A 23,683-nucleotide genomic window follows, 5' to 3' on the forward strand; every position below is an offset into this window, starting at 1 on the left:
TAAAAACATGATTACTTAAATAAAGAGGGAAGGCTGTGGATGTAGTCATAGAGTATTTGCCTAGTATGCATGAAGGCCTTGAAGCCTTGCATTGCACAAAACCTGACACGGTGGCATAAGAGGATCAGAAGATCAACGCCATCCTAGGTTACATGGTGCATCAAGGCTAGCCTGGGCTACATGAGAAACTTCTTAAATAAATAAAGCTGGGACACTTTTAACCCCAGCACTCAGGATGCAGAAACAGGCAGAACTCTGTGAGTTTGAGGCCATCCTGGTCTACATAGTGGGTTCCAGGACAGCCAGGGCTACATAATGAGACCCTGTCTTAAAAAGGAAGGGAGGAAGGAAGGAATGAAAAATTAATTAAAAATAAACAGAACATAAGGGAACAGCTGGAAAACAGCTGTGCACTTGTAACACCTGGATCCCCCTTCAAGCTCCTGTTTGTCTCCCAGACGTCCCCAGAGCCCCAGTCCACACTGCAGTTCCCTGTGCAGGGTGTGTGTATTTGTGCATGTGTGTTCACAGATACAGTGTTTAGTGGGATCTATATGATTCCCTTTGTTGCAGGAGTATTGGTAAGGGAAACCCCATTTGCCCTGGGAAGCTGTAGTGCAGGTGGGAAGAGAGTGACGTTCACTAGGGAAAGAGCTTCCCCCGGAGGAAGGATCCACTCTAGTCTAACTTAACACTGGTATGTCATCCCCACCACTGCCCTCTCACTGCTTTGTAGTGTGGAAACACACAGCCTTTGGGGTAGGGTCCCACTCTTACCCCAACCCCTCCTCAGGAGTCTCGGGTTTCTGCTGCCTTGGTGAATGATGTAAAGATGTGTCGCATTTGTTTATGCTGCATTTGTTTAATTATGTAAAGATGTGTTGCTTTTTCACCTTGCCTGCCTAAAGCACCTGATGGGTCTAATAAAAAGGTGAATGGCCAATAGCTAGGCAGGAGAGGGATAGGCAGACTGGCAGGCAGAGAGAATAAATAGGAAGGGAAAGCTAGGCTAGGAAAGAGGAACAAAGAGAACCAGAGAGAAAGAGATGTCCAGGACCAGCCAGAAAGGCAGCCACCAGACAGACAGACAGACAGACATGGAAGAAGCAGGAAAAGTGGGGCCTACAGAAAGAAAGGGTAAAAAGCTTTGATGAAGAGAAACAGGTTAAGTTTTAAAAGCCAGCAAGAAATGAGCACAAAATCAGGCCGAGCATTCACACAACTAACATTAAGTCTCTCTGTCATCATTTGGGAGTTGGTTGGTGGTCCAAAAGAAAAAGCCTGGCACAATATACTGCTGGGCACAGGTCTGCCTTTAGGGGTGGTTTGCATACCCAGCAAGACTCCGCTAAAGAAAACTCTTGTTTTTCCTTTGCAATGTCTTAACCTCTTGGGTAGCTGTGATTACAGGCTCAGCTGAGAGCCATTGTATATTGATTATATTACAGTGTCCCAGAAGCCAATTGCAAATATTTTATACTCTGTGGCCACATGGCCTGTGTTGAAATTAAAGTCTTTGTCCCTGTAGAGCAAAAAGCAGCAGCTGTAGATGGACCAAAAGTGAATGATTCCAGCCATGTTCTGGTAAAACTTTATTTTTAAAAGTTTGTTGGTTTGTTTGGTTTTGAGAAAGGGTCTCAGTCTATAACCCTGGCTGACCTGAGACTCATTCTGTAGGTCAATCAGGCTGGCCTTGAATTCACAGAGATCTGCCTGCCTCTGTCTCCCAAGTGCTAGGGTTAAAGGTGTACACCACCTCTGCCCAGCTCAAAAGGTTTTACAGACTTACTGATTTGATTTGATGTACATGGATATTCTGTGCTGTGCCTGAGGAGGCCAGAAGAAGGTTAGAGGATGGAACTGGAGTTAGGAATGGTTGTGAGCCACCATGTGGGTGCTGGGAATTTAACCAGGTCCTCGAAAGAGCAGATAGTTCTCCTAACCTCTGAGGCATCTCTCCAGCCCCCAAAATTTATTTTTAAAAAGCATTAGGAAGCTGAAGAGATGGTTCAGTGGGTAAGAGCACTGGCTTCTCTTGCGTCAAACTGGAGTTCAGCTCCCAGCACCTAATCACGTGGCTCATAACTGTATGCAACTCCAGCTCCAGAGTACACAAGGACTCTGGCCTCAGATGCCTGCACACAAGTGCACGTGCAGACACACGCCTGCATATAATTAAAAATAACCAAAAAAAGATATTTTTTTCCAAAGCATTTTATGGGTCTGGTGACTCATGTCTGTGACGCCAACACTTGGGAGGATGAGGCAGGAGGATTGCCATGTGTTCAAGGCCCAGTTGGTCCCCGAGCCAAGGCTACTCTACGTCTTACTTGTTTGATCTGGTAATGGCTCTCTGTGATAGAGACTATTGGAGTCTCTGAATTACCTATGTGGAAACAAAGGCAGAGAGAGGCTTAACGACCCACTCATAGTCAGCAGATCTTAAAGACTCGTCAGAGATTGGCAGGTCACATAGCGATGGAGCAGAGAGGGAGGTGGCTTCTTTGCTGACCAGTCCTTCGGCATCGATGTCATTGCCTTTCACCATCCACACTGCTCTGTGCTCTTCAAATTAGAGAGGTGGCTGGGAAGACGGCTCCGGGGGGCAAAGTGCCTGCTGCCCAAGCATAAAAACCCAAGTTCAGGTCCCCAGAACCCATGAAAAGCAGGACTGTGAACATCTGTAATCCCAGCAATGGGGAGGCAGAGACAGGAGACTGCTGGAACTCACTGGCAGCCAGAATACCCAAACATTGAGCCCTGCGTTTAGGGAGACCCTGTCTCAAACAATAAGATGGAGAATGGTAGAGAAAGTCACCCAACATCGACCTCTGGCCTCCACACACACCTAAACACACATGCACACACACCCTCCCATAGGCATGTACACAGGAACATACAGGCACACACACAAACACAAACTTAAAAAAAATAATAAAGGCTGGGCATGGTGGCACACGCCTTTAATTCTAGCTCTCTGGAGGCAGAGGCAGGAGGATCTCTGTGAGTCTGAGGCCAGCTAGGGCTTCATAGTGAGACCCTGCTTGAATGATGACAATAAAAACAACAACAACAAAGCCAGGGAAAATGTAAACCACAGAGCACGATGTGCGGCTTCTGCATGTAATCCCAGCATTCAGAAGACTAAGGCTGGAAGACCGAAGAGACTTTGGAGCCACCATGTACCACATGCGGAATTTGTGGCAGCTTGGGCTGTGTAACAAGACCCCTTCTCAAAGAGCAAAAAGGAATGTGACCCTCGAGGGGAAACCATGATGACAGTGCAGGGTATGGGGCTTCTCCAAACTTGGGACCCCACTGTGACTTGTTCTCTTTGGATGTCACACAGTGTGGGCCAGTGCCATGGAACTGTCAGAACAATGTGTGGTCGAAGGGCTCTCTGGGGCGGTGCCTCCCACCGAGATCTTCATGGACCAGGACCTAGGCCAGCAAGACAAGGTGAGGAGGTATTAGGGGAGGAGGACACAGTGCTTTAGCAGTCAGAGGCCACAGGTAACTTGTCCCCTCTTCTTCTCTGTGTCCTTTTCCAAGAAACCATGTCTTATTTACTTATTTGTTTATTTTGGGTTTCTCGAGACAGGGTTTCTCTGTGGCTTTGGAGGCTGTCCTGGAACTAGCTCTTATAGACCAGGCTGGTCTCGAACTCACAGAGATCCGCTTGCCTCTGCCTCTCGAGTGCTGGGATTAAAGGCGTGCGCCACCACCGTCCAGCATCCATGTCTTATTTACTAGATAATTGTGCCTGCAGTTTATTGAGCATCTACTGTGAGCCTGGTTGAGCCCCTCAGGACATGATCAGCTCCTTTCATCTTCATAGGCCTTAGAACAGATTTGGTCACCTCCACTTTACTGGTGGGGAAATGTCTGGTCAGAGAAGTTCAGTAGCACGCCCAAGTATGCGCAGCACAAGAAGTGGAACTGAGTTCAAATCCAGGCCGGGCACCTCTCTCACACACCCAGTCAGTCCCAAGTGATTATTGCACGTGGGTAGGGAAAACATACCCCTGCTCAAGAGGAGAGGCTTGAGGTCATAAACTCAAAGCCAGCCTGGGCTACATGAGATTCTGTGTCCAAACGAAGCAGCAACAAAAGGACACAGCCCAACAATGCCTCCCTTTCCTTACAGACCAGTGTCTGAGCCCAAGGGGTTCTTGCATGTGGGAAACAGGAACACGGGGTTCCTTTAACCCTCAGGATCACAGCCTGAGAGTGTTGTAGCTAGGGCCAGGAGGCAGTTCTGAGGTTGCTACGCTGACACCAGACTGTGAGGTGCTGTGGTAAGATGAGAAGCCACCTTGCAGACATTGCCACTAGTCTGTCACCCTGTAGCAAGTCACCCCCAGCCCAGCAGCGCCCCTCCCCCCCCAGGGTGTGGAGGCTGACGCTGCAGTGCCTTGACAGTTTGCTAAGAGCCCCTCCCTCTGGACACTTCCATACCTTCCGTCTGTCCACTCAGCTTGCTCAGAGCTCACTCAGCGTATCACTTCTTGACTTTCCGTCTGTCCCCTGCAGTCACAAGCTGGACAGTGGGCAGAAGAAATACCACTCAGTGACAAAAGCCACAAAGTATTTGTCATTATGTTTAATCCACCACAGTTGTTAAGCTGGGAAGACAATGAAAACAGATTTTTTTTTTTTTTTTTTTTTTTTTTTGGTATTTTGAGCCATTTATGCCCTAACTTCCCAAGGCACTTTCAAGGACAAGTGACAATCAGCAAATGGGTGGAAAATGTTCATTAGTCAATCTTATTGGACAGTTGAAAGGCTAACAAGTTTCAGGCATGGCTGGGTGGTCTTGGATCTTCAGTGATGTCATTGGAATACTCGCTGTTGCCTGTTCTGCTCTTTGTCCTTCCTGCAGTTTGACATTCTCCAGCAGGCTGGCTTCCTGTCCCGGGCAGGATGACTATGGTCAAGCTCAAGCCTCTATACTTAAACTCCATGATACGAAACAATGCAGGGCCCCCACCACCATCTTAAAATCCCTACACAAGAGTTCTGAGAAAATTTGGTTGACCAGCCTGGGTCACAGGAACTTGAAGAGGAGGGACAGGGAGTGAGGTACTTGATTGACATTGAACGTTACCAAGACCACATGGAAGGATTGGGTGGCACTCCTTAAGGAGGGCATAGGGACTTCACCAGAAAGCCAGCCTTTGCTGAACATCCAAAGGTTTGCTTATATCCAAGGTCCAGTGCAGAACTAGGCTCACAGTAGGTGTCCAATAAATGCTTGTTGCGTGAATACTGGCCGAGTATATTCTCTGCTGAGCATAGGCCCCTGGGTGGCTCACTCTGGATGAGGCAGGGGCTCCCCACCCAGTACCACAGAGTCTGTCAGAATCTGCAACAGGAACCCCGAGAAAGACACATGGAAGCGGCTGGCGATGCCAGCAGGCTCCTTCATACCCCTGACACCATCCGTGCCCTAGGCATGCAGCTAGGATTCTGTTTTTCCAGTCTTTCTGACATTCTGAAGGGTTTGGGGTACCTTCTCCTGCTTTGGGAAAACAGAGGAAATTCTTTGATCACTGTGTTTTCCTTGGGAGATGGCACATTGGCTCCACCTGTGGGAAACTGTCAACAGTCCCCACACCTGAGTTTTCCCTGAATACTCTTTCACGGGGGCTTCCAGAGGAAGTAGAGGATTCCAGATAGAAGGAAGAAAAAAAATGACCCCTCCAGAATACATAAAAAGTGTTAAATTAATACCCTTGTTATGGTCAGAATGTGTTGGGATTGAATGTCATTCTAATTACCTATGCTGGGTCTCTGACACCCTGGATGCAGGCCTCATAAGTGAGTACACAGAATGAAATCAAAATCTTCCTACCCACGACATTCCCAGGGAGAGTGTGGTTTACCATGTGAAAGTATTTTTTTTTCTTGGTAAAGGAAGTTTCTGTGCCCCAAAAGTTCCATAATAGGCCCCTAGGTACAAGTGTGTAGTTCTAACCCAACTCTACTCTCTCTGGGGCCTTCCAAGAGACAGTCTGTGCCTCCTCGTCCTTCTGCCCACTGGCCCCCTCCTCATTTCCCAGGGTGACACCCGTTTCCTCCATATTGTAGAAACAGGTCCAGCTCTCTACCCACGCCCACCCCTGCTAAGCCTCCCTCTTGTCCCCACACAGGATGAGATCATTATGCTACTGGGGAGAGAAATCAATCGGCTCTCTGATTTTGAAATCGAGTCCAAATACAAAGATGCGGTGATAATGAACCTGCGGGGTGAGTTGGCTGAACTGAGTCAAAGGCTATCAGAGACAGCCGCCTGTGGCACCACAGCTAGGCAGAGCGACAGGAGTGCCCTGAAGCTCCAGGGCCTGGATGAAGACAATGATCTCAGGCAGAAGGAGATTGAGAGCATGAAAAGCCAGGTAGGACTCGGGGACAAGTCCACCAGAGCCTAGCCTCCCCACCATCCGAGTAGCGCCCAAGGATGCAGACGGGGGGGGGGGGAAGCTGGAAGACGGGCCTCTGGGGCATCGTGGAGGGTGAGGGGCAGAAGGGGCAGAAAGCCACCAGGCCCGGCTTCCCAGGACAGCCTATGTTGGTCCCTGGAGAACATTCTTTAGATCTGTCACAGTCCGAGAAACATCCCACAAAAAGACCGAGGTAGTCCAGAGATGCCCAGGAGCTGCCGGGAGCTTGCACAGCTCACAGGAGGTGGCACAACACCTCAGACTCAGATCTGATCTGCCTAGTTGACCCCACACCCCTATCCCGGCTTCTCATTTATACCCCCAAGCGTGGTTTTCTGGCCTTAATGACTGCCCGTCACACCCATCCTGCCCCACTTGGAAAGAGCTAAGGGCAGTTAGCCCAGGAGTTAGGATCCCCGGATCATCTGACTCTAACGCCTCCTCAAGCCCTGAAGGCGGTCGCTGGCTCCATGAGGGCAGTGTCATCAAATGAAGACTCCCCACTTGGAAGGTCACTATTAACCAAGCAGCTTCCATTCTCTGGAAACCAGATCCAAATTCTTGTTTTATAACAACAGCAATTGGGCTGAGGAGATGGCTCAACTGTTAAAGTGCTTGCACAGCAAGCTTAAGGACCTGAGTTCGATACCCAGGCCCGTGTAAAAGAGCAGGGCATGCAGCATGGGTGGGGAGTTCTTACAAGGCCCCACCCCCAGATGAAAAACAGTCTATGGAGTTGTCAGCCATAAACACGTGTGCCTGTGAGCAACAAAGTGGACTTGGAGATAGATATAGATATTGTATAAACACACATAGATAAATATCCTATATATATACATAAATATGTCTGCGTTATATATCCTATGTATGTGTATACATATGTATACCCTATATATACACACACACACGTATATCTGTGTTATATATCTATTTAACAGTTTATAGTACATATATATGTATAAATGTAACAATAATAATTAAAGATGAGCCAGGCATGGTGGCACACACCTTTAAACCCAGCACTCGGGAAGCAGAGGCAGGCGGATCTCTGTGAGTCCAGGACAGGCTCCAAAAGCTACAGAGAAACCCTGTTTTGGGGAAAAAAAATTAAAGATGAGGAAGCTGTGAACTTGCTGGGAGTTGGGACAGGAGGGATTGGAGGGGGAGGGAGAGCTGGAAATGATGGAAACACAGGACTCACGTATAAAATTTTTCTAAAAATTTCTAATTAAGCCGTGTGGTAGTGATGCATGCTTTTAATCCCAGCACTCAGGAGACAGAGGTAAGAGACTCTTTGTGAGTTTGAGGCCAGCCTGGTCTACAGAGCAAGTTCCAGGATAGCCAAGGCTACACAGAGAAACCCTGTCTCAAAAAACCAAAAAAAAAAAAAAAAAATGTATATATAACCCTCCCCCAAACAATATGACAGACTTTGAAGGTCTTTAGTAGAGGGCCTCACTATCCCTGGGGAGGAGTCTGGGGGGTGGGTTGGGATGGGTTGGGTGGGGAACATGGGAGGAGGGGAGGGCGAGGGAATGGGGGGGGTGGATATGTAAATATGAGTAATTAAAAATAATAAAAAAGTATGTATAATTAAAATATTTCAAATAAGTAAAGCATGGTGGTACACACTTGTAATGCCAACACTGGTGAGATAGAGACAGGCCTTGAGCCTCTTCAGTCAGGCAGTCTATCCAAAGAGGCCAGCCCCAGGTCCCAACAAGAAGCCCTGTCTCAAAAACTATGGTCAACGGCTTCCCCAAAAATAAGGTGTGAGGTTGACCTTGGGCCTCCACATGCACATGCAAATACAAACACATGAACATGCCTGCATACACATCTGTGTATATGTAATAAATTAAAAGAAATAATAATGTGTGGTCACGTTGGTTGTGTACATAAGCTGTTAATGACTGGAGGGCCTCGTTCTATAACAAAGCAGGCTGAGCCAGTGTGGTGCGCACACCTGTAATCCCAGCACTCGGGAGGCAGAGGCAGGCGGATCTCTGTGAGTCTGAGGCCAGGCTGGTCTACTGAGTGAGTTCTTGGATAGCCAGGGCTACACAGAGAAACCCAGTCCCAAAAAGAAAGAGAGGCAGAGAGGAGGAGGAAGAGGGGAAGGAAGGAAGGAAGGAAGGAAGGAAGGAAGGAGGGAAGGAAGGAAGGAAAGGGGACAAGAAAGGAAAAGGCTGAGCGAGCTGTGAAGAGCAAACCAGTAAAGATCACTCTTCATGGCCTCTGCATCAACCCATGGCTCCAGGTTCCCACCGGGATTCCCGCCCCACTCCATGATGGACTATAAACTGTAAAATGAAGTTAACCCTTTCCTCCCCAAGTTGCTTTTGGTCATAGTGTTTACCACAGCAACAGAAATCAAACCAGGACAGGCGCCCACCTACCCTATCTCTGAGTCTGTGGCAGCAGGTCACAATTTGAGTGTTTGAGTGTTTCAAGTAACTAGTGACATCTGAAAATATTGTTTTATTTTTCCTTGGGAATGATCTAGAAGCAACCACATTTGCTTATCACACTTGTCAGTGGTAACCGAAAGGGATGCTTTGTTTACAAACACACACACACACACACACACACACACACACACACACACACACTGGCATTTACCCTCCCTGGATTTTTTCCATTATTTAAATTTTTATTAGAAGATTTAAGTTTACACAATAAGAACTAGTGAAAGTGAAGGAGTTTAAATTTACATAATAAATTTGTGGGCTATTTTATCGCAGCCTCTCTGAACCCAAGGATGCAATGGATCTAAACCCGAATCCAGTTCCACCGGCTCTTGTTTTAGCTTCTGAACTATTTTATTGCCGGCAGAAATCAAGGTGGCTGGCATGTTAATTAATGGCTCTGATTATTTTATGTGTTATCGAAGGTCCCCAGAAAACTTGTACCTATCGATTTGCTCTCAAAGCTCTTCCATCTGCCTCCATGCCGCTAGAACACGCTCACCTCCCCACACCTGCACTAACTAGCAGGCTGGTTATTACCTCTCCTCCCTGCAGGCTGGTTATTACCTCTCCTCCCCGCGCCTGCGCTAACTAGCAGACTGGTTATTACTTGCACCATCAGCCTGGTTAGTACCTTGAGGCAATCATTCTTCCCAGCGCTGTTAGCTTTCTTATGATCCAGTACCCGTTTTATTACGCAACCTAACCAGGCAATAAACATCCTGGGGTTTGTGCCAATGACAGACAATCTGGATATTTATTTGGGTAATGAAGGTAATGAAGGTTATGAAGACGTCTGAAAGCTGTTTGCAGTTTGAGACCCTGGGGCTGTGGTCTTGATTGAAATGTTTTCCATCTAATGGGCTTGAACTCTTAGGGGCAACCCCTCCTATCCCTGCCCCAAGCTCATCTTTAGAGAATGCCTTTGGTGTCCTGCACAAGAAAGATTTAGGCTAAGAATTAGAAATGTTCATTTGTTTTTAGTTTTGAGTGTGTATAGTGTATGCCTGCCCGTGTGAATGGGTGCACACACCTGTCCCTCCCAGTCATCTTCCTCTGAGACAGGATCTCTTAGCTTGGAGCTAGGCTGGCAGCCAGCAAGCCCCAGGGACCTCTCTTTCTCTGTCCCCCACAGGGCTTGGCTTCCAGGCTTGTGTGCTGACACTGTTGTTTGTCATGTGGGTGCTGGGATCCATACTCGGATCTTTGTGCTTGAGCTGCAAGCTCTCTTACCGACTAAGCCTTCTCTGAAGCCCCTAGAAACGTTTATTTTTAAATACAGGTGTCTTTTACGGTAAGCAGGTAGAGGTGAGCTTTTCATCATCCTTGGTTTCCAAAGCACAGATCAGATCCGGGTGTGTAGCTCCAAGTGTGGGCAGGGGAACAGCCCTGTGTGTCTCCACCACAAACACACACACACACACACACACACACACACACACACACACACACAGTTATTTACCTTCCCTGGATTTTTTCCATTATTTAAATTTTTATTAGAAGATTTGAGTTTACACAATAAGAACTAGTGAAAGTGAAGGCGGTTTAAATTTACATAATGACAATTAATGAAAGGTAAAAGGCATCAAGATCCAAACAAAAACCAGAACTCACTGGGAAGGGTTAAATGTGTAAAAATGTGAAGAAACATGCCTTCAGTAGTAGCATCATTTATTACTAAGAAGTGAATCTGAACAGCAATTCCTAACAGCCTAATGAGAAACTTTAAGCTTCTATGATTGGCCTAATCTAACCAAACTGTACTTGACATTTGCTGAGATTGAATTATAGGGCCATTTCCCGTGTAAAGAAACCTTCCCCTCTCATGGTCCCTTTCTAGTTTCCTGGCATTTACCCTTCCCCACTCCCACACAGATAGTGCATACAAAAACATTAGAAGTGGGCTGGAGAGATGGCTCATCCAATAATAACACTGGCTGTTCTTGCAGAGGACCAAGGTTCAGTTCCCAGCACCCACATGGCGGCCCACAACTGCCTGTAACTCCAGTTCCAAGGGGATCCTATTCCCTCTTCTGGCCTCCCAGGGCATCACGGATACAAGTGGTGCAACAACATACATACAGGCACACGCTCATACACAAATAAGTAAATACAACGACATACATACAGGCACACGCTTATACACAAATAAGTAAATACAACGACATACATACAGGCACACGCTCATACACAAATAAGTAAATACAAAAAAAAAAAAAAAAGTTAAGATCCACATGTGAGGCACAACAAATGGTGTTTGTCTTTCTGAGATCAGGCGTGGCTGCCTGATAAAATTATTATAATATTTTCCAGGTTCGTCTATTCTCTTGCAGTTTTGTTTTTCATTATGACTGAATAAAATCCCCCTGTTGATTTTACCAAGGGTTTCTATTCAGGCTCAGAGGGAAGCCCAACACAGGCCTGAGGGCGCCATCTAGTGGTAAAATGCAGGTGCAGCATTGTGTCGCCTCCTCCCACCCCAAATCTGGGTCTTTTTCATGCCATGGCTGTGACAGCACGTGATGGTCCATCAGCAGTCACCCGGTAGCTATTATAGTCTGTCAACCAGAAGCTAAAGCCAAAACAGCACGGGATAGTCATATAATCATAGCTAATATTTATATGTCCACGGGACATTGTCTGAGCACTTTTAAGGCTATTAACTTATAAAATCTCTCCGCAGCCCTGAACAGTCGGAACTAGCATGACCATGTTCACAGAACTAAAAGCAGAGACAGGACCAGGCATGGCATAGTGGTGCAGGCCTTTAGTCCCAGTATTTGGGAAAGGCAGAGGCAGGCAGATCTCAGTGAGTTTGAGGCCAGCCTGGACTATATAGTGAGTTCCAGGCCAGCCAGAGCTACATAGAGAAACTTGTCTAAAAAACAAAAACAAACACAAAACAAACAAAACTAAGACAGGACCCAGGACCCATCTCTCTCTCTCTCTCTCTCTCTCTCTCTCTCTCTCTCTCTCTCTTTCTCTCTCTCTCTGAATGTGGTAGTGTAACATATGGCTCTTAGTCCTGGCAGGGTCCCGCCACCCTTTAGAGCCCCAAATAAACACACAGACAGTATTTTAATTATGAAACTGTTGGCCAGTGGCTTGAGATTCCGATTGGCTAGCTCTGACTTAGTTATTAAGCCATAACTACTAATCTATGTATTTCTACATGGTCTTATCTTGCCAGAGATGGTTGTCCTTTACACGTGCACTGTGGTGTGCTCATGACCAACCCCCTGCCATAAAATTGTCCTTAAAACTCATAGTATTTTAAATCAGTTCCTGGTTGTGTGTTGGATCACATCCATAGTTAATCTGGGGATCTGTGAAATATGTCTACTGTCATCTAAGGAAATTAAGGTTACAACCTGTGTCCTCTCTTGAACTCTGCTTGACATGTAGCCCGTGGCAGCTGATGGGAAACCCCACACTGCTCTGTTTATGGCTGAGAGTTCCACTGACATAAAAATGCACATTAAGAGGACAGGTATCCCAGGGCAGTGGGGCAGCGGCACCTTTGTCAGTACTGAAACAAATCATGAGGCAGATCTCAGTCTGTGCCAGGTTTGGGGAATACCCGTGTGTCTTGGACCTGGTCCAGTGTCCTCTGACTCTGTGCTGCCTCCTCCCACAGATCGATGCCCTTCAAAAAGGCTATAGCCAGGTGCTAAGCCAGACCCTGGCTGACCGAAACTCGGAAATCGCATTACTGAAGAATGAAGGCGAACACTTGAAGAGAGACCATGCCATCACATCAGGTGAGCTCTTCTGGAGGCAGGCTTAGGAGAGGCTACCCCCATCACTCACACTTGTAGCCCTGGCAGACATCACCAATCAACCACTACACATTGCTCTCTGAGCTAGGACAGAGCCTCAGAGTTCTTAGAAACCCTCAGGTCTTCCCCAGAAGTGTGCTCACCAGCCAGCTTTAGCACAAGGGACCACCTCAGGGGCAGCCATGCTGTGATAGAAGTCACTCAACATCTCTTGGCTAGGACCCATCACTTCAGGGAGAACAAAGATGCTGAGTGGTCTGGCGTACTGAGAACCATTTCCTTGAATGGGCTTTTGGCCCTAGTGAAAACATCTTACTAACTGATCAACTAATGCAGTTCAGTGCTCAAGAATGTGGGAGGGGACAGTCAACATATGGACCACCCTGCCAGCCACTCCATCCCTCCATCCATCCATCCATCCATCCCTCCCTCCATCTATCCATCCATCCACTCCATCCATCCACTCCATATCACATTCACTGACAACCGCTGGGTCTAGTTCTGGACTCTGGGAGGAGAGCCCTGAGCAAATCATAATCAATTCCTATACTCCAGGCCCAGATATGGCTGAGGATGACATAATGGCAGGCAAATAGGTAAGCAGGCAAGCATGTTTGAGGGACAGGATGATGCCGTAAAGAAAACGAAATGGGATGACATGGTGGTCCAGGGCTTCGGGAGTGAGGAGAGGGACCCACACGTGTCTACAGGAGGAGCCCTTAGGAACAGTGTGCTGCTAGCCCATGTGCAAAGGTCCTGGGGTAGGAGCCAGCTAGCTCTGCTGAGAGAGCAACAGGTGAGTTTGTCTCGGGGAAAGAGATTGTGAGAGAGATGGGGTCAGAGGAGAAGGCAGAGCCAGATCCCACAGGGGTTGTCTTCTAAGTGTGTTGGGAAGCCATCGGGGTATTTGAGGCAGAGAGCAATGTGTCTAGAGACCAGAAGAGGATAGAGGCATTAGGAGGGAAAAAAAGGAAGAGTGTCAAGAATTCTGGAACAAAGGTCTGAGTCGGTAAGGTATTTGCCAGGCAAGCCAGAGGACCCAAGTTCAATCCCAATAACTCATGTAAAAAGTCAGGCTCAGTCAGTGCACACTGGCAATCCCAGCACTGGGGAGGTGGAGACAGGAGGACCTCTGGGATTCATATAATTGATGAGCTCCGGGCTCAGTGCGAGACCCTATCTCAAAAAACGACCGACCAACCAACCAACTAGAGAGTGAGGGAAATGAGCTCAGGTATCAACGCTGAGCCTGACAACGCTGAGCATCTCTCCTCCCCTGGGAAGAGATTCTGTGTGGAAGAAATGGTCTCAGCGCCATTCCTGCTCCTGGGGTCCTCAGTGGCTGATGGTAGTAGCCATGACAGTAACCCTGACTGTGTCTTTGATCTCTTGCTTCGTTTAAAACAGGGATGGTGACGTCTTTACAGAAAGACATGACAGCACGGGACGAGCAGGTTCAACAGCTGAAGGAGGAGGTGAGTCAATTAAAGAGCCAGAACAAAGAAAAGGAGTACCAGCTGGAAGTCCTGGGCTCCAGGGTAAGTCATGTGACATGCCCCTCTTCACATCACCGCATGGGGTCCAGGGACATAAGGAGGAGTTGCCCGGAGACTAAATCCTTAAGTGTCCTCCTTAAAAGACCAACACAGAGAGCCAAGTGTAGATGGCTCTGTCCTGCCCAGTCCCACAGCCGTTTAGCCCCAAAGAAACACACAGAGGCTTATATTAGTTATGAACTGTTTGGCCTATTGCTCAGGCTTCTTATTGGCTAGCTCTCTCTTAATTATTAACCCATTTCTATTAATCTGTATATCTCCATGTGGTCTTGGCTTAGCGGTGATGCCTGGGTCTCTTGCTTTCTTGGCAGTTACCTTTCTCTATCCATGTTTGGATTTCCTGCCTGGCTAAATCCTGCCTGTCCATTGGCTGAAACAGCTTTATTCATCAACCAATAAGAGAGACATATATTCACAGCATACAAAAGGACATCCCCCATCAGCCAAGTTCCCTACAGCTTTTCTTTCCTAAGATTTATTTCCCTTTTAATTATGTGTGTCAGTTCATGGGTGTGTGCATGCAAGATTCCCCTGGAGCTGGAGTTAAGGTGTTTATGAGCTGCCATGTGAATGTTGGGAATTGAACCTGGGTCCTCTGGAAGAACAGCCAGTGCCCTTAACCACTGAGCCATCTCTCCACCCCCCTCCCTGTAGCTTTTCAAAGAAGAGTGAACACGAGGCTCAGAATTAACGTGATGCAGATTCTAACTCATAAACATGCCATGGTGTTCATATGGTATATGTCTGGAATCTAGCACTTGAAAAGCTGGGTCAGGAAGATCAAGAGTTCAAGGCCAGCCTGGGCTACATAAGACTATTTCCAAAAGATATTAGGAGGGTGGGGAGGTAAAGTACCTACTATCCAAGCATGAGTACCTAAGTTGGGGTGACAGTCACATGGTACCCTCAGGAAGCAGAAGAACAGACAGGAAGTAAGGCTGGGCTGTCAAATCTCAAAGCCCACCCCCACCCCCCCCCCCCACCCCATTGACACACTTCCAACAGAAAGGTTTCACTTCCTGAAGGCTCTACAACCTTTCAAAACAGCGCCACCTGCTGGGAACCACCTGTTCAAACACATGAGCCAATGGAGGACATCCCACTAAGAACATGGTGAGGGCGGTCCTTAAGCCTTCAGATTCACAGATGGGATCCAGCCATGGGCTTTCGAGTACACTCTGCTATAGTTTCATTTCTGTTTCTGAGATAAAATATCTAACCCTATTCCCACACAGAAACACAAAAGGAAAAAAGCAACCCAGGAAAGAAAGGACTTACTGACTTTTTTGACTTACAGTTTTGGCTATTGTTCATCACTGAGGGGGAGTCAAGGCAGGGACTTGAAGCATCACGTCCACAGACAAGTCAGCGAGGGAATAATCCCACAGATCTCAGCTCGCTTCCTTCTCTCTCACACTGTTCAGGACCCCTTGCCGAGGGAATTGTGCCACCCACAGTGGACTGGGTCTTCCTACATCGATTGAGAATCACAACAATCCCCCACAGACATGCACGCTGGCCAACCTGACGTAGATAAATCCTCACACCATTCCCAGGTGACTCTATCCTGTGTCGAGTTGACATTTAAAACTGAACAGACTCTTACATGGAGTCACCTGTTTATGCTCCTGCTGCCTGCTGCCCAGTCCCCCTCCAAAGGGAGTGTTGCATTTCCCTCCACTGCCAGGTGGTCACAACCTACGAAGGAACAAGATGCATTCCTTAGAGCCACCCAGGTTCCCAGTGGCATCCCACACATGTCCCTTTACCCAGCTCTTCAGAGATGGGCTTGTCTCATGATACGCATTGCTGGCTTCCAAAAAGGAATTTAGATCTCAGATCTTGAGAGAGGCAGGAACCCAGAGCCCCTGGCGCATCTGTGAGCCTGTCAGACACCAGCTGTCTCCCTTACTAAACATGGGTGTGCGATGGAGTGGATCAGCACGCAGTGCTCTCCGGGCCTCCTGGGCCTGGGAACGCCCTCCCCCAGACACCTCCACACTACCAGCCTCAGCATCTTTCTTTGCCGTCCTCTCTCTCCTCAGTGTTCAGTGCTGAAAGAAGAGCTGAGGAAGGAAGAGGCCCAGAAGGAGTGCAGGGAGGCTCAGGAGAAGGAGTTGAAACTCTGCAGAAGTGTGAGTTGAATGGCCTCATCAGGAAGCACACCTCTGAGAGCCTGAGCTCCACGTTCATGGCGGGACCCGCGGCCCACCAGGAGATGGCTCTGAGCTGTTTGGAGGAAGCCATGGAGCTCTCTCCAGGGCTCTCTGATCAGTTGGCTCTCTTTCTCATGGGTTTCCTCTGGGGCTGGGCAGGGGCACGGATGGGGACAGGAGCAATGAAAGTTCCTTCAAGTTCCCCGCCCTGGGCCTATGCTCACCTAAGCCCAAATGTGGTCACAGCCATAGGCAGTGTTGTGACACCTTAATGAACCCCAGGAATAGGGAGTCCTTCCATTTAGGAGGTAACTCTTGCCACGCCCAAGCAAGCTTAACTTCTCTGTGGTTGGATTTGATTTTCAGCAAATGGAAGACATGGAGAAAGAATTGAAGAAGCTCAGGGAGGAACTGAAGAAGAACAGTTCCAGTCAGAGTACCAACTCCAAGACGCTACGAGAAAAGAGTAAGGTGCGTGGTTCAGGGAAGCTTGTGGCCATGACCACAGGCGACAGGGCGCACAGGGTGCAGCATCCCGCTCAGCCGCACAGCGCCTCCGTGTGGCCGATGCCCGCATCTGCCGCTGCTCACCATGGGAGGAAGTAGCCCTGAGCAGGAAGTGCAGAATAACTCGGGCCCCTCCTGCAGATCCTAACAGGTCTGGGGGGATGCTCAGTGTTGAAAGTGGCTACTGTGCAAGCATGGAGAGCTGAGTTTAGAGCCCTAGAAACAAGCTAGGAGAATCGATGAGCTCCAGGTTCAATGAGAAACTCTGTCTCAAAAAAAAAAAAAAAAAAAAAAAAAGTGGAGAGCAATAAAGACGCTCAGAATCAGCCAAAATCCCACGGCGGTGGGAGGGGCTCATTGACCTTCGAGGGCTGCTGGGAGAGAAGAGTCAGTTTTCTTCAAGGATGCAGGCCCTGGGATGCTGTCCATGCCCCAGCAGGTGGCCCCACAGCCATGCATATATTGGCTAAATGGCCTCAGTAGGGTTTTCAAAAGCGCATATAAAGCCAAGAGGGAAAGAACAGATCCTGGAAAGATGGCTCAGCGATTAAGAGCACTGGCTGCTCTTGCAGAGGACCCCCGGCTCCAGTTCCCAGCACCCACATGGTGCTCACAGCCATCTGTAACTCCAGTTTCAAGGGATCTGACACCCTCTTCTGAGTTCTGCAGGCACTCGGCATACACAGGAAAACTCTCATACATATAAAACAAGAAAAAAATAAAGTGTGTGTGGGGGGGATAGGGAAGGAACTGGAGAGAAGAGAATAGGGGCATGGATTTGATCAGAACACATTGTGTCTGTGCATGAAATCCAAACAATAAAAAGAAAAGGCAATTGGAAGGAAAGAAAAGAAATCTCTGCCCCCCCCCCATATGTGCAAGTGAGTCCAGGGGCCCTTGGAAACCAGAGGAGGTGTGGGATCTCCTGGGCTGGAGTTACATGTGGTGGTGAACTGCCTGTCATGGCTGCTGAGATCTGAACCCAGGTCACCAGGCCCTTTGGGCACCTGCACCCATGTGCATACACCCACATAAAATTAATGTTTTTTAAATGACAGAGACCAGAAAAACTATCTATGAAATTTGGCCAGAAAAGAATGCATCCAGAAAATAATGATTCCAAGACAATGGAAATGGAAACATTTTGTAATGTGCTCAGTGGACTTCACTATACAAAATATCTTTTCAGTGAAAATGGGTTGACTTGCTGGGTGATGGTGGTGCACGCCTTTAATCCCAGCACTCAGGAGGCAGAGACAGTCGGATCTCTGTGAGTTCGAGACCGGCCTGGCCTACAAGAGCTAGTTCCAGGACAGCCTCCAAAGCCACAGAGAAACCTTGCCTCAAAAAAAAAAAAAAAAAACCCAAGGAAAAAAGAAAGAAAGAAGGAAGGAAGGAAGGAAGGAAGGAAGGAAGGAAGAAACAAAGAAAGAAAATGGGTTGACTTTGGCTTATCTCTTCATCAAAATTATTGTAGTCATGGTAACAGAACCAAGCTGCTTTCTGGACCATACATTTCCCTCTAATAGGGCTTTCACTGCAACCACACACATTCTAGGATGTTTTCCACTGTTACTCAGAACCCAGTCTTTTCCAGTGCCCACTGTTATTTCTTCTTGGGCATACGGAGTAATTGGGGTTATTTTCTGATATCTGAATACATGAGGATTTCTTGAATACCTTTTGGTTATTGGTTTCTAGACTGATTACATCATACACAGAGGTCTTGCTCTAGGTGATCTTAGCCCCCTGGTATTGACTGAGGGTTTCTTGGTGGTCTGCATGTTGTCTATGCTTGCTTCACATGTGCCTACAAGAAGAACATACATTCTGCAGAGAACACAGTGTTCTACATGTGTCTTTTGGGTCAATTTTGACCATTGTGATGGTTAGCTTTTACCTGTCAGTTTGCCAGCTCCTAGGATCACCAGAAAAGAGAGCCTTAGTTGAGGAATTGTCTAGATTTGGCTAGTGTGCGGGGGTTATCTTGATTGTTAATTGGTATGACTTCTCACCAGCCAGCCCACTGTGGGTGACACCATTCCCTAGGTTGGTCCCTGAACTGTATAGAGAGAGGGAAATGTGACTCTAGAGAGATGGCTCAGAGGCAAACAGTTCTTACTGCTCTTTCAGAGGACTTGGGTTTAATTCCCAGTACCCATGTCAGGTGGCTCACCACCATCTGTGACTCCAGCTCCAGGAATATCCGACTCCTCTATCCTCCAAGGCACCTGCACTCATGTGCTCACACCCACCCCACCACCACCACACATGTATTTTAAAAAGAAAACTTTTTCAGAGAAACCTAGCTGAGTACCAAGCATCAGTGGCAGCATGCCTGCATTCACGTTTCTCTGTCTTTGACTGTGGATATGTTGTGGCTAGCTGCTTGGGTTCTTGCTTTGACCTCCCTCCATGATGAGCTATAACGAGGAAATGTAAGCCAAGTAAATCCCTGTTGCCCCACGCTGCTTCATTTGGGGCACTATTTTGGTTTTTAAAGTAATTATTTTAAGAGTATGGGTGTCTTGCCTGCCTGTGTGTCTGTGCACCGTGTGTGTGCAGTGCCCAGGGAGTCCAGAAGAAGAACTTGGATCCCCTGGAACAGGGGTTACAGATGGTTGTGAGCCTCCCTGTGTGTGCTGGGAGTTGAACCCCAGTCTCTGGACGAGCAGCCAGTGCTCTTAAGCACTGAGCCATCTCCTGTCCCCTGTCAAGATATTTATCACAGCAACAGAAATGAAACTAAGATACCAATGACAACATCCAAAATGTCGAGGGTTTTGCTGATTTTCTTGTCTATATATTCTATCAGTCATCTAGAATGGCATTTTTAAAAAATCCCATGAAGACTGAAGACTTGTCCATTTCCTCTTTTAGAACTGCCAATTCTTTGAAGTCATGTAAGTAGGTGCATATAAATTTATCTTAACACTTCCTACTGGATCAAACCTTGTGCCATTAAGAGATAACGAAATGGGATTTTCCACTTTGTCACTGACAGAGCTCCACCAAATACTCTAGCTTTCTTCTGATTGGACTTCCCTAACATTTTGGCATAGTTTTCTTTCTGTCAATTTTAAGATTAGACATAGCTCATAACAGCATAGGGTTGCCATAAAAATCCAATTTGTCAGTCTTTGCCTTTTTACCCATTGATATATATAATGTAATTGTTGGTGTATTGGGGCTTAAACTTACATTTTTGCTCATTATCAATTGTACCACCTGTTTATGCTACACTTCTTTCAAACAAACAAACCAAGGTCTCACTATGCAGCCCTGGCTGTCTTGGAACTCAATACGTAGATCAGGCTGGCCTGGAACTCACAGATACACACCACCACTGCCACCACCACCAGCACCTCTGCCTCTGTCTCACAAGTGTTAGAATTAAAGGCATGCAACATCATGCTCACCTCTTTCTGATAATTTTCACTGGTTTATTTTCCCCATGTATTCACTTGGCATTTTCTCACTTGGTTCTCCTCCCAGTAGCACAAAAGACTTGTATCTTTCCACAGTCCAATACTGATTGAGTTTTACTCTTTTGATATCTTTTCACAGTTATCCAAAAAAGGTGCTTTTAGTTTATCAAAAGTCAGTGTCCAGGGGTGATTTTGCCCTGCTCCTGGATGACACAGTGCTTGCCAACGCCAACTCTTTAGCGTCACTGGTGACACACTGTAATTGCTACCTAACCCTTCCTCTACACACTGACATCCTAAAGACATCCCAAGTGCTCCTGCACATTCTGTGTTCACACCCGCAGGAGCCGTGCCTTCTCTACATCCCTGGGTATCCATCCAGGGTCCTTCTTCTTCTGCCTGAAATATATCCCGAAGGATTCAGGCTCTACTGATAACAAAGTCTCTCAGAGGTGTGTGTGTGTGTTCATGTTTTACCCTTCTTTCTGGGAACATATTTTGACTTTACAGTGACTTCTCCTTTGACAGTGATTTTCTGTCTGTAGACCTATTATTTCCCAACTGTAAGTCTAACTATTACATAATTACTATTACTATGCGATGGTTATTATGTAATCGGTTTTTCCTTGCCTTTTTTTTTTTTTTTTTTTGAGATTGCCTTTCCCTTTGACTCACAGCTAATGTGCAACAACTTCTCCTGGGGGGAGCTCATTTTCCTTACTCTGTTCACATTCCCGGGGGCTTCTTGCATCTTAGACTTGATGGCTGTATTTATTTTGGTTTGGTTTTTCATGAAGTTTGGAGCTTGGGCTGTGTACCAGAGGCAGAGAAGAGTTCCTAGAAGGCTCTGACCCAGGCAGTGACTGGTAGAGAGCGAGCTTCATCTGGCATTGCAGCATACATTCTGTCTTTTCACTTAGCTCACTCTGAGATCTGGCAGCCGTTGTGTCCATGTGACAGATGAGGGACTGAGGGCTGAGGAGGCATCTCAGAGCAGAATAGCTCATGTGAAATCGTGTACTATGCACAGCCACTTGTCATGTGTGACTATTGAAACTGAAGTCAAATTCATTTTAAAATCCTATCCCTCTATATTCACATTTAAAAATAAAATGTTATCTTTAAATTCAATTGAAAATCCACATCTTCCACTGAGCAAGGGTGTATCCAATGTCCCTAATCACAAGACACACATAGCCAGACATGGCCAGTGGCCACTGCACCAGGCAGCCCAGGTCATCCAGGCCTCATGGAAGGAAGCTGCTTCAGACACCGTTGATCACATCTGGGTGACTCTCACTCAGCAGTTCCCTGAAGAATGCACTAGAAGTAACTAAATTGAAGGCAAGGGTGACCATGAATCTCAGGCCTGAGGCTGTGTACAGGGTAGGGATCTGATAAGCCTCTTAGGACTAAATGTACCCCTAAGTACTCTCCCTGTGCCAGTGATGGTGGGCCAGGGCAGGCAAGGCACTCGGGAGCCAGGCAGAGCTGGGCTGTGGCTGAGGCCGGCTCTGGGGCTTTGGGCTGGGGAACAGGGAGAGCCATGAAGACCAAAGCTATGAGCAGGCTTCCCAAGCAGCCTCAGTCTAAGAGTCTCTTTGCTGCTCCACAGAGCTCTGAAGAAAGTTCTGATGGGTTTGGGGTGTCTGATATTGGTGTACCCCTCTCCAGACCCCAATAAGAGGCTTGTGAGACTGCTTCACCATGAAACCCCTTCTCTTTGGGGGGGCAACTCCACCTCCATTCCACACTAGAGCCAAGGTCCCCATGGAAGGGGAAGGAGCTGACGTGGGAGTGGGCAAAAGAGGGCAACGAGGCATAAGAATGCATTGTATACACTACGTTCTACTAATTTGAAGTAGTGTGAAAAGAGATGCAGCCATACCCACAATGGCCAGCAGAGGGCAGAATCGAGCATTCTCGGGCTTACAGGGAGGGAGTAAGTAGCCATGCACCTGTCCCTATCCCTTTTAAATGCCTCTGCAAGTTCCAGTTTTTGTTGTTGTTGTTGTTGTTTTGTTCTCAAATTCTTGCTTGACTGGTCTCATGCGGTCCCCACTGGGTCAGGAAATTATTCCTAATAACTGTATTTACCAAGCCCCCTGTGGACAGGTTACTTGGGGTGTCAGAATAATGGTGAGTGGTTTTCTTCCAGCTTTATAAGTGGCAGCACACCCTGATACACATACCATGGCTACTCCAAACACTCTTAACCCCACAGAAACCCTTCAAGGCAGTCCTGGTAACACCCCCACCCCCAGGGAACACTGACTCACAGACCAGCAAAATAACTCTCTGAAGTCACATGACTTATTAAGGGCTGCACTCGAATTCAGGCCTGGGGTAGGACTAGCGTGGTTGCACCTAGGGAGTGAAGCCTGGCCCTTGGCCCCAGGGGACAGTGCCTTGTAAGCCTGCTTCCACACAGTGCTCACATAGGCTGCAGCTACCCTGTGTCTCTCTGGGACCCCCCACCTCCACAATGGCCATTGGCTATCCTGGAGGGGTCTCCCTAGACAGCCTCATGACCACATTAGTGGCAGACAGCCCTTGCTTTCATCATTGTTTCAGGTTGAAGAGAAGCTTCAGGAAGATTCCAGAAGGAAATTGCTTCAGCTGCAAGAAATGGGGAACAGAGAGACCCTCATTAAAACCAATTTGGAAAGGGCAGTAGGCCAGGTAGGAGTGCCCCACAGCCCTCCTTGTTGGGCCATGTGCCCCTGGGGGTCTCCTACACCTAGGCAGCCAAGTTTGGTGTCAGGGTGTGGTGGGGTGCAGTGGAGTGCGGTGTGGTGCCTAAGGAAGACGTCAGGGCCATTCCATCCATCTTCCCCAGTGGTGTGCAGTGACCCAAGAGCCTGGCCAGGCAGCCAACCCCGCCCTGAGCCCCCTTGTCCTGTATCCATCACCTCACTCCACCCCACCCGGTCTCCCTCTCTGGGGTGTTTATAGAACTTTCTCCGGATATTTTCAGTTGCTGACATTTACCCTGGACTTCCTACCCCCCGGGATCCCCAGCAGATTCATGGTGGCCTTAAGGAAATGGCTTTCTTTTTTAAAAAGTAAGCCCTGAGTGTCCGAAGTCCACACTAGACAGAGAAGATCCCAGGCAGGGTTGTGAGAGAGTCTTTGCCTGGCTGGCCAGGAAAGGCTGTCTCCATTGCTCTGGCTCAAGATGGCCAGTGGGCCTTCCACTGTACAGGGCTCTACTGTGAAAGTTATAAAATGTCTTCAGACTTTACCAAGGGCTTGGGGAGAGCCAATGAAAAGCCAAGAGTGGAGGCCTAAGCCACCCAGGACAGTCACCCAGAATTCTCTGTGGGAAACTCTCCTGATGCCACAC

General features: G+C 47.7%; 1 protein-coding gene and 1 long non-coding RNA gene across 2 annotated transcripts in view; one reads left to right on the forward strand and one right to left on the reverse strand.

The window, feature by feature from the left end:
- Positions 1 to 23,683, forward strand: part of Fhad1 (forkhead associated phosphopeptide binding domain 1) — a 115,022-nt gene that overhangs the window by 21,706 nt on the left and 69,633 nt on the right. The window contains exons 4-10 of the mRNA XM_035439431.1: positions 3,350 to 3,459; positions 6,153 to 6,398; positions 12,549 to 12,672; positions 14,098 to 14,228; positions 16,292 to 16,381; positions 16,769 to 16,873; positions 22,912 to 23,019. Coding sequence (XP_035295322.1) covers positions 3,350 to 3,459; positions 6,153 to 6,398; positions 12,549 to 12,672; positions 14,098 to 14,228; positions 16,292 to 16,381; positions 16,769 to 16,873; positions 22,912 to 23,019 — 914 coding nt within the window. The remainder of the gene's footprint in view (positions 1 to 3,349; positions 3,460 to 6,152; positions 6,399 to 12,548; positions 12,673 to 14,097; positions 14,229 to 16,291; positions 16,382 to 16,768; positions 16,874 to 22,911; positions 23,020 to 23,683) is intronic.
- Positions 617 to 23,683, reverse strand: part of LOC118238278 — a 33,579-nt gene continuing 10,512 nt past the window's right edge. Inside the window, exons 2-3 of the long non-coding RNA XR_004768130.1 lie at positions 4,459 to 4,540; positions 617 to 2,617 (exon numbers count right to left, since the gene is read on the reverse strand). This is a non-coding gene — a long non-coding RNA (uncharacterized LOC118238278). The remainder of the gene's footprint in view (positions 2,618 to 4,458; positions 4,541 to 23,683) is intronic.

This window comes from Cricetulus griseus, chromosome 2 (genome assembly GCF_003668045.3).
Source record: "Cricetulus griseus strain 17A/GY chromosome 2, alternate assembly CriGri-PICRH-1.0, whole genome shotgun sequence".
NCBI classification, from domain to species: Eukaryota; Metazoa; Chordata; class Mammalia; order Rodentia; family Cricetidae; genus Cricetulus; species Cricetulus griseus.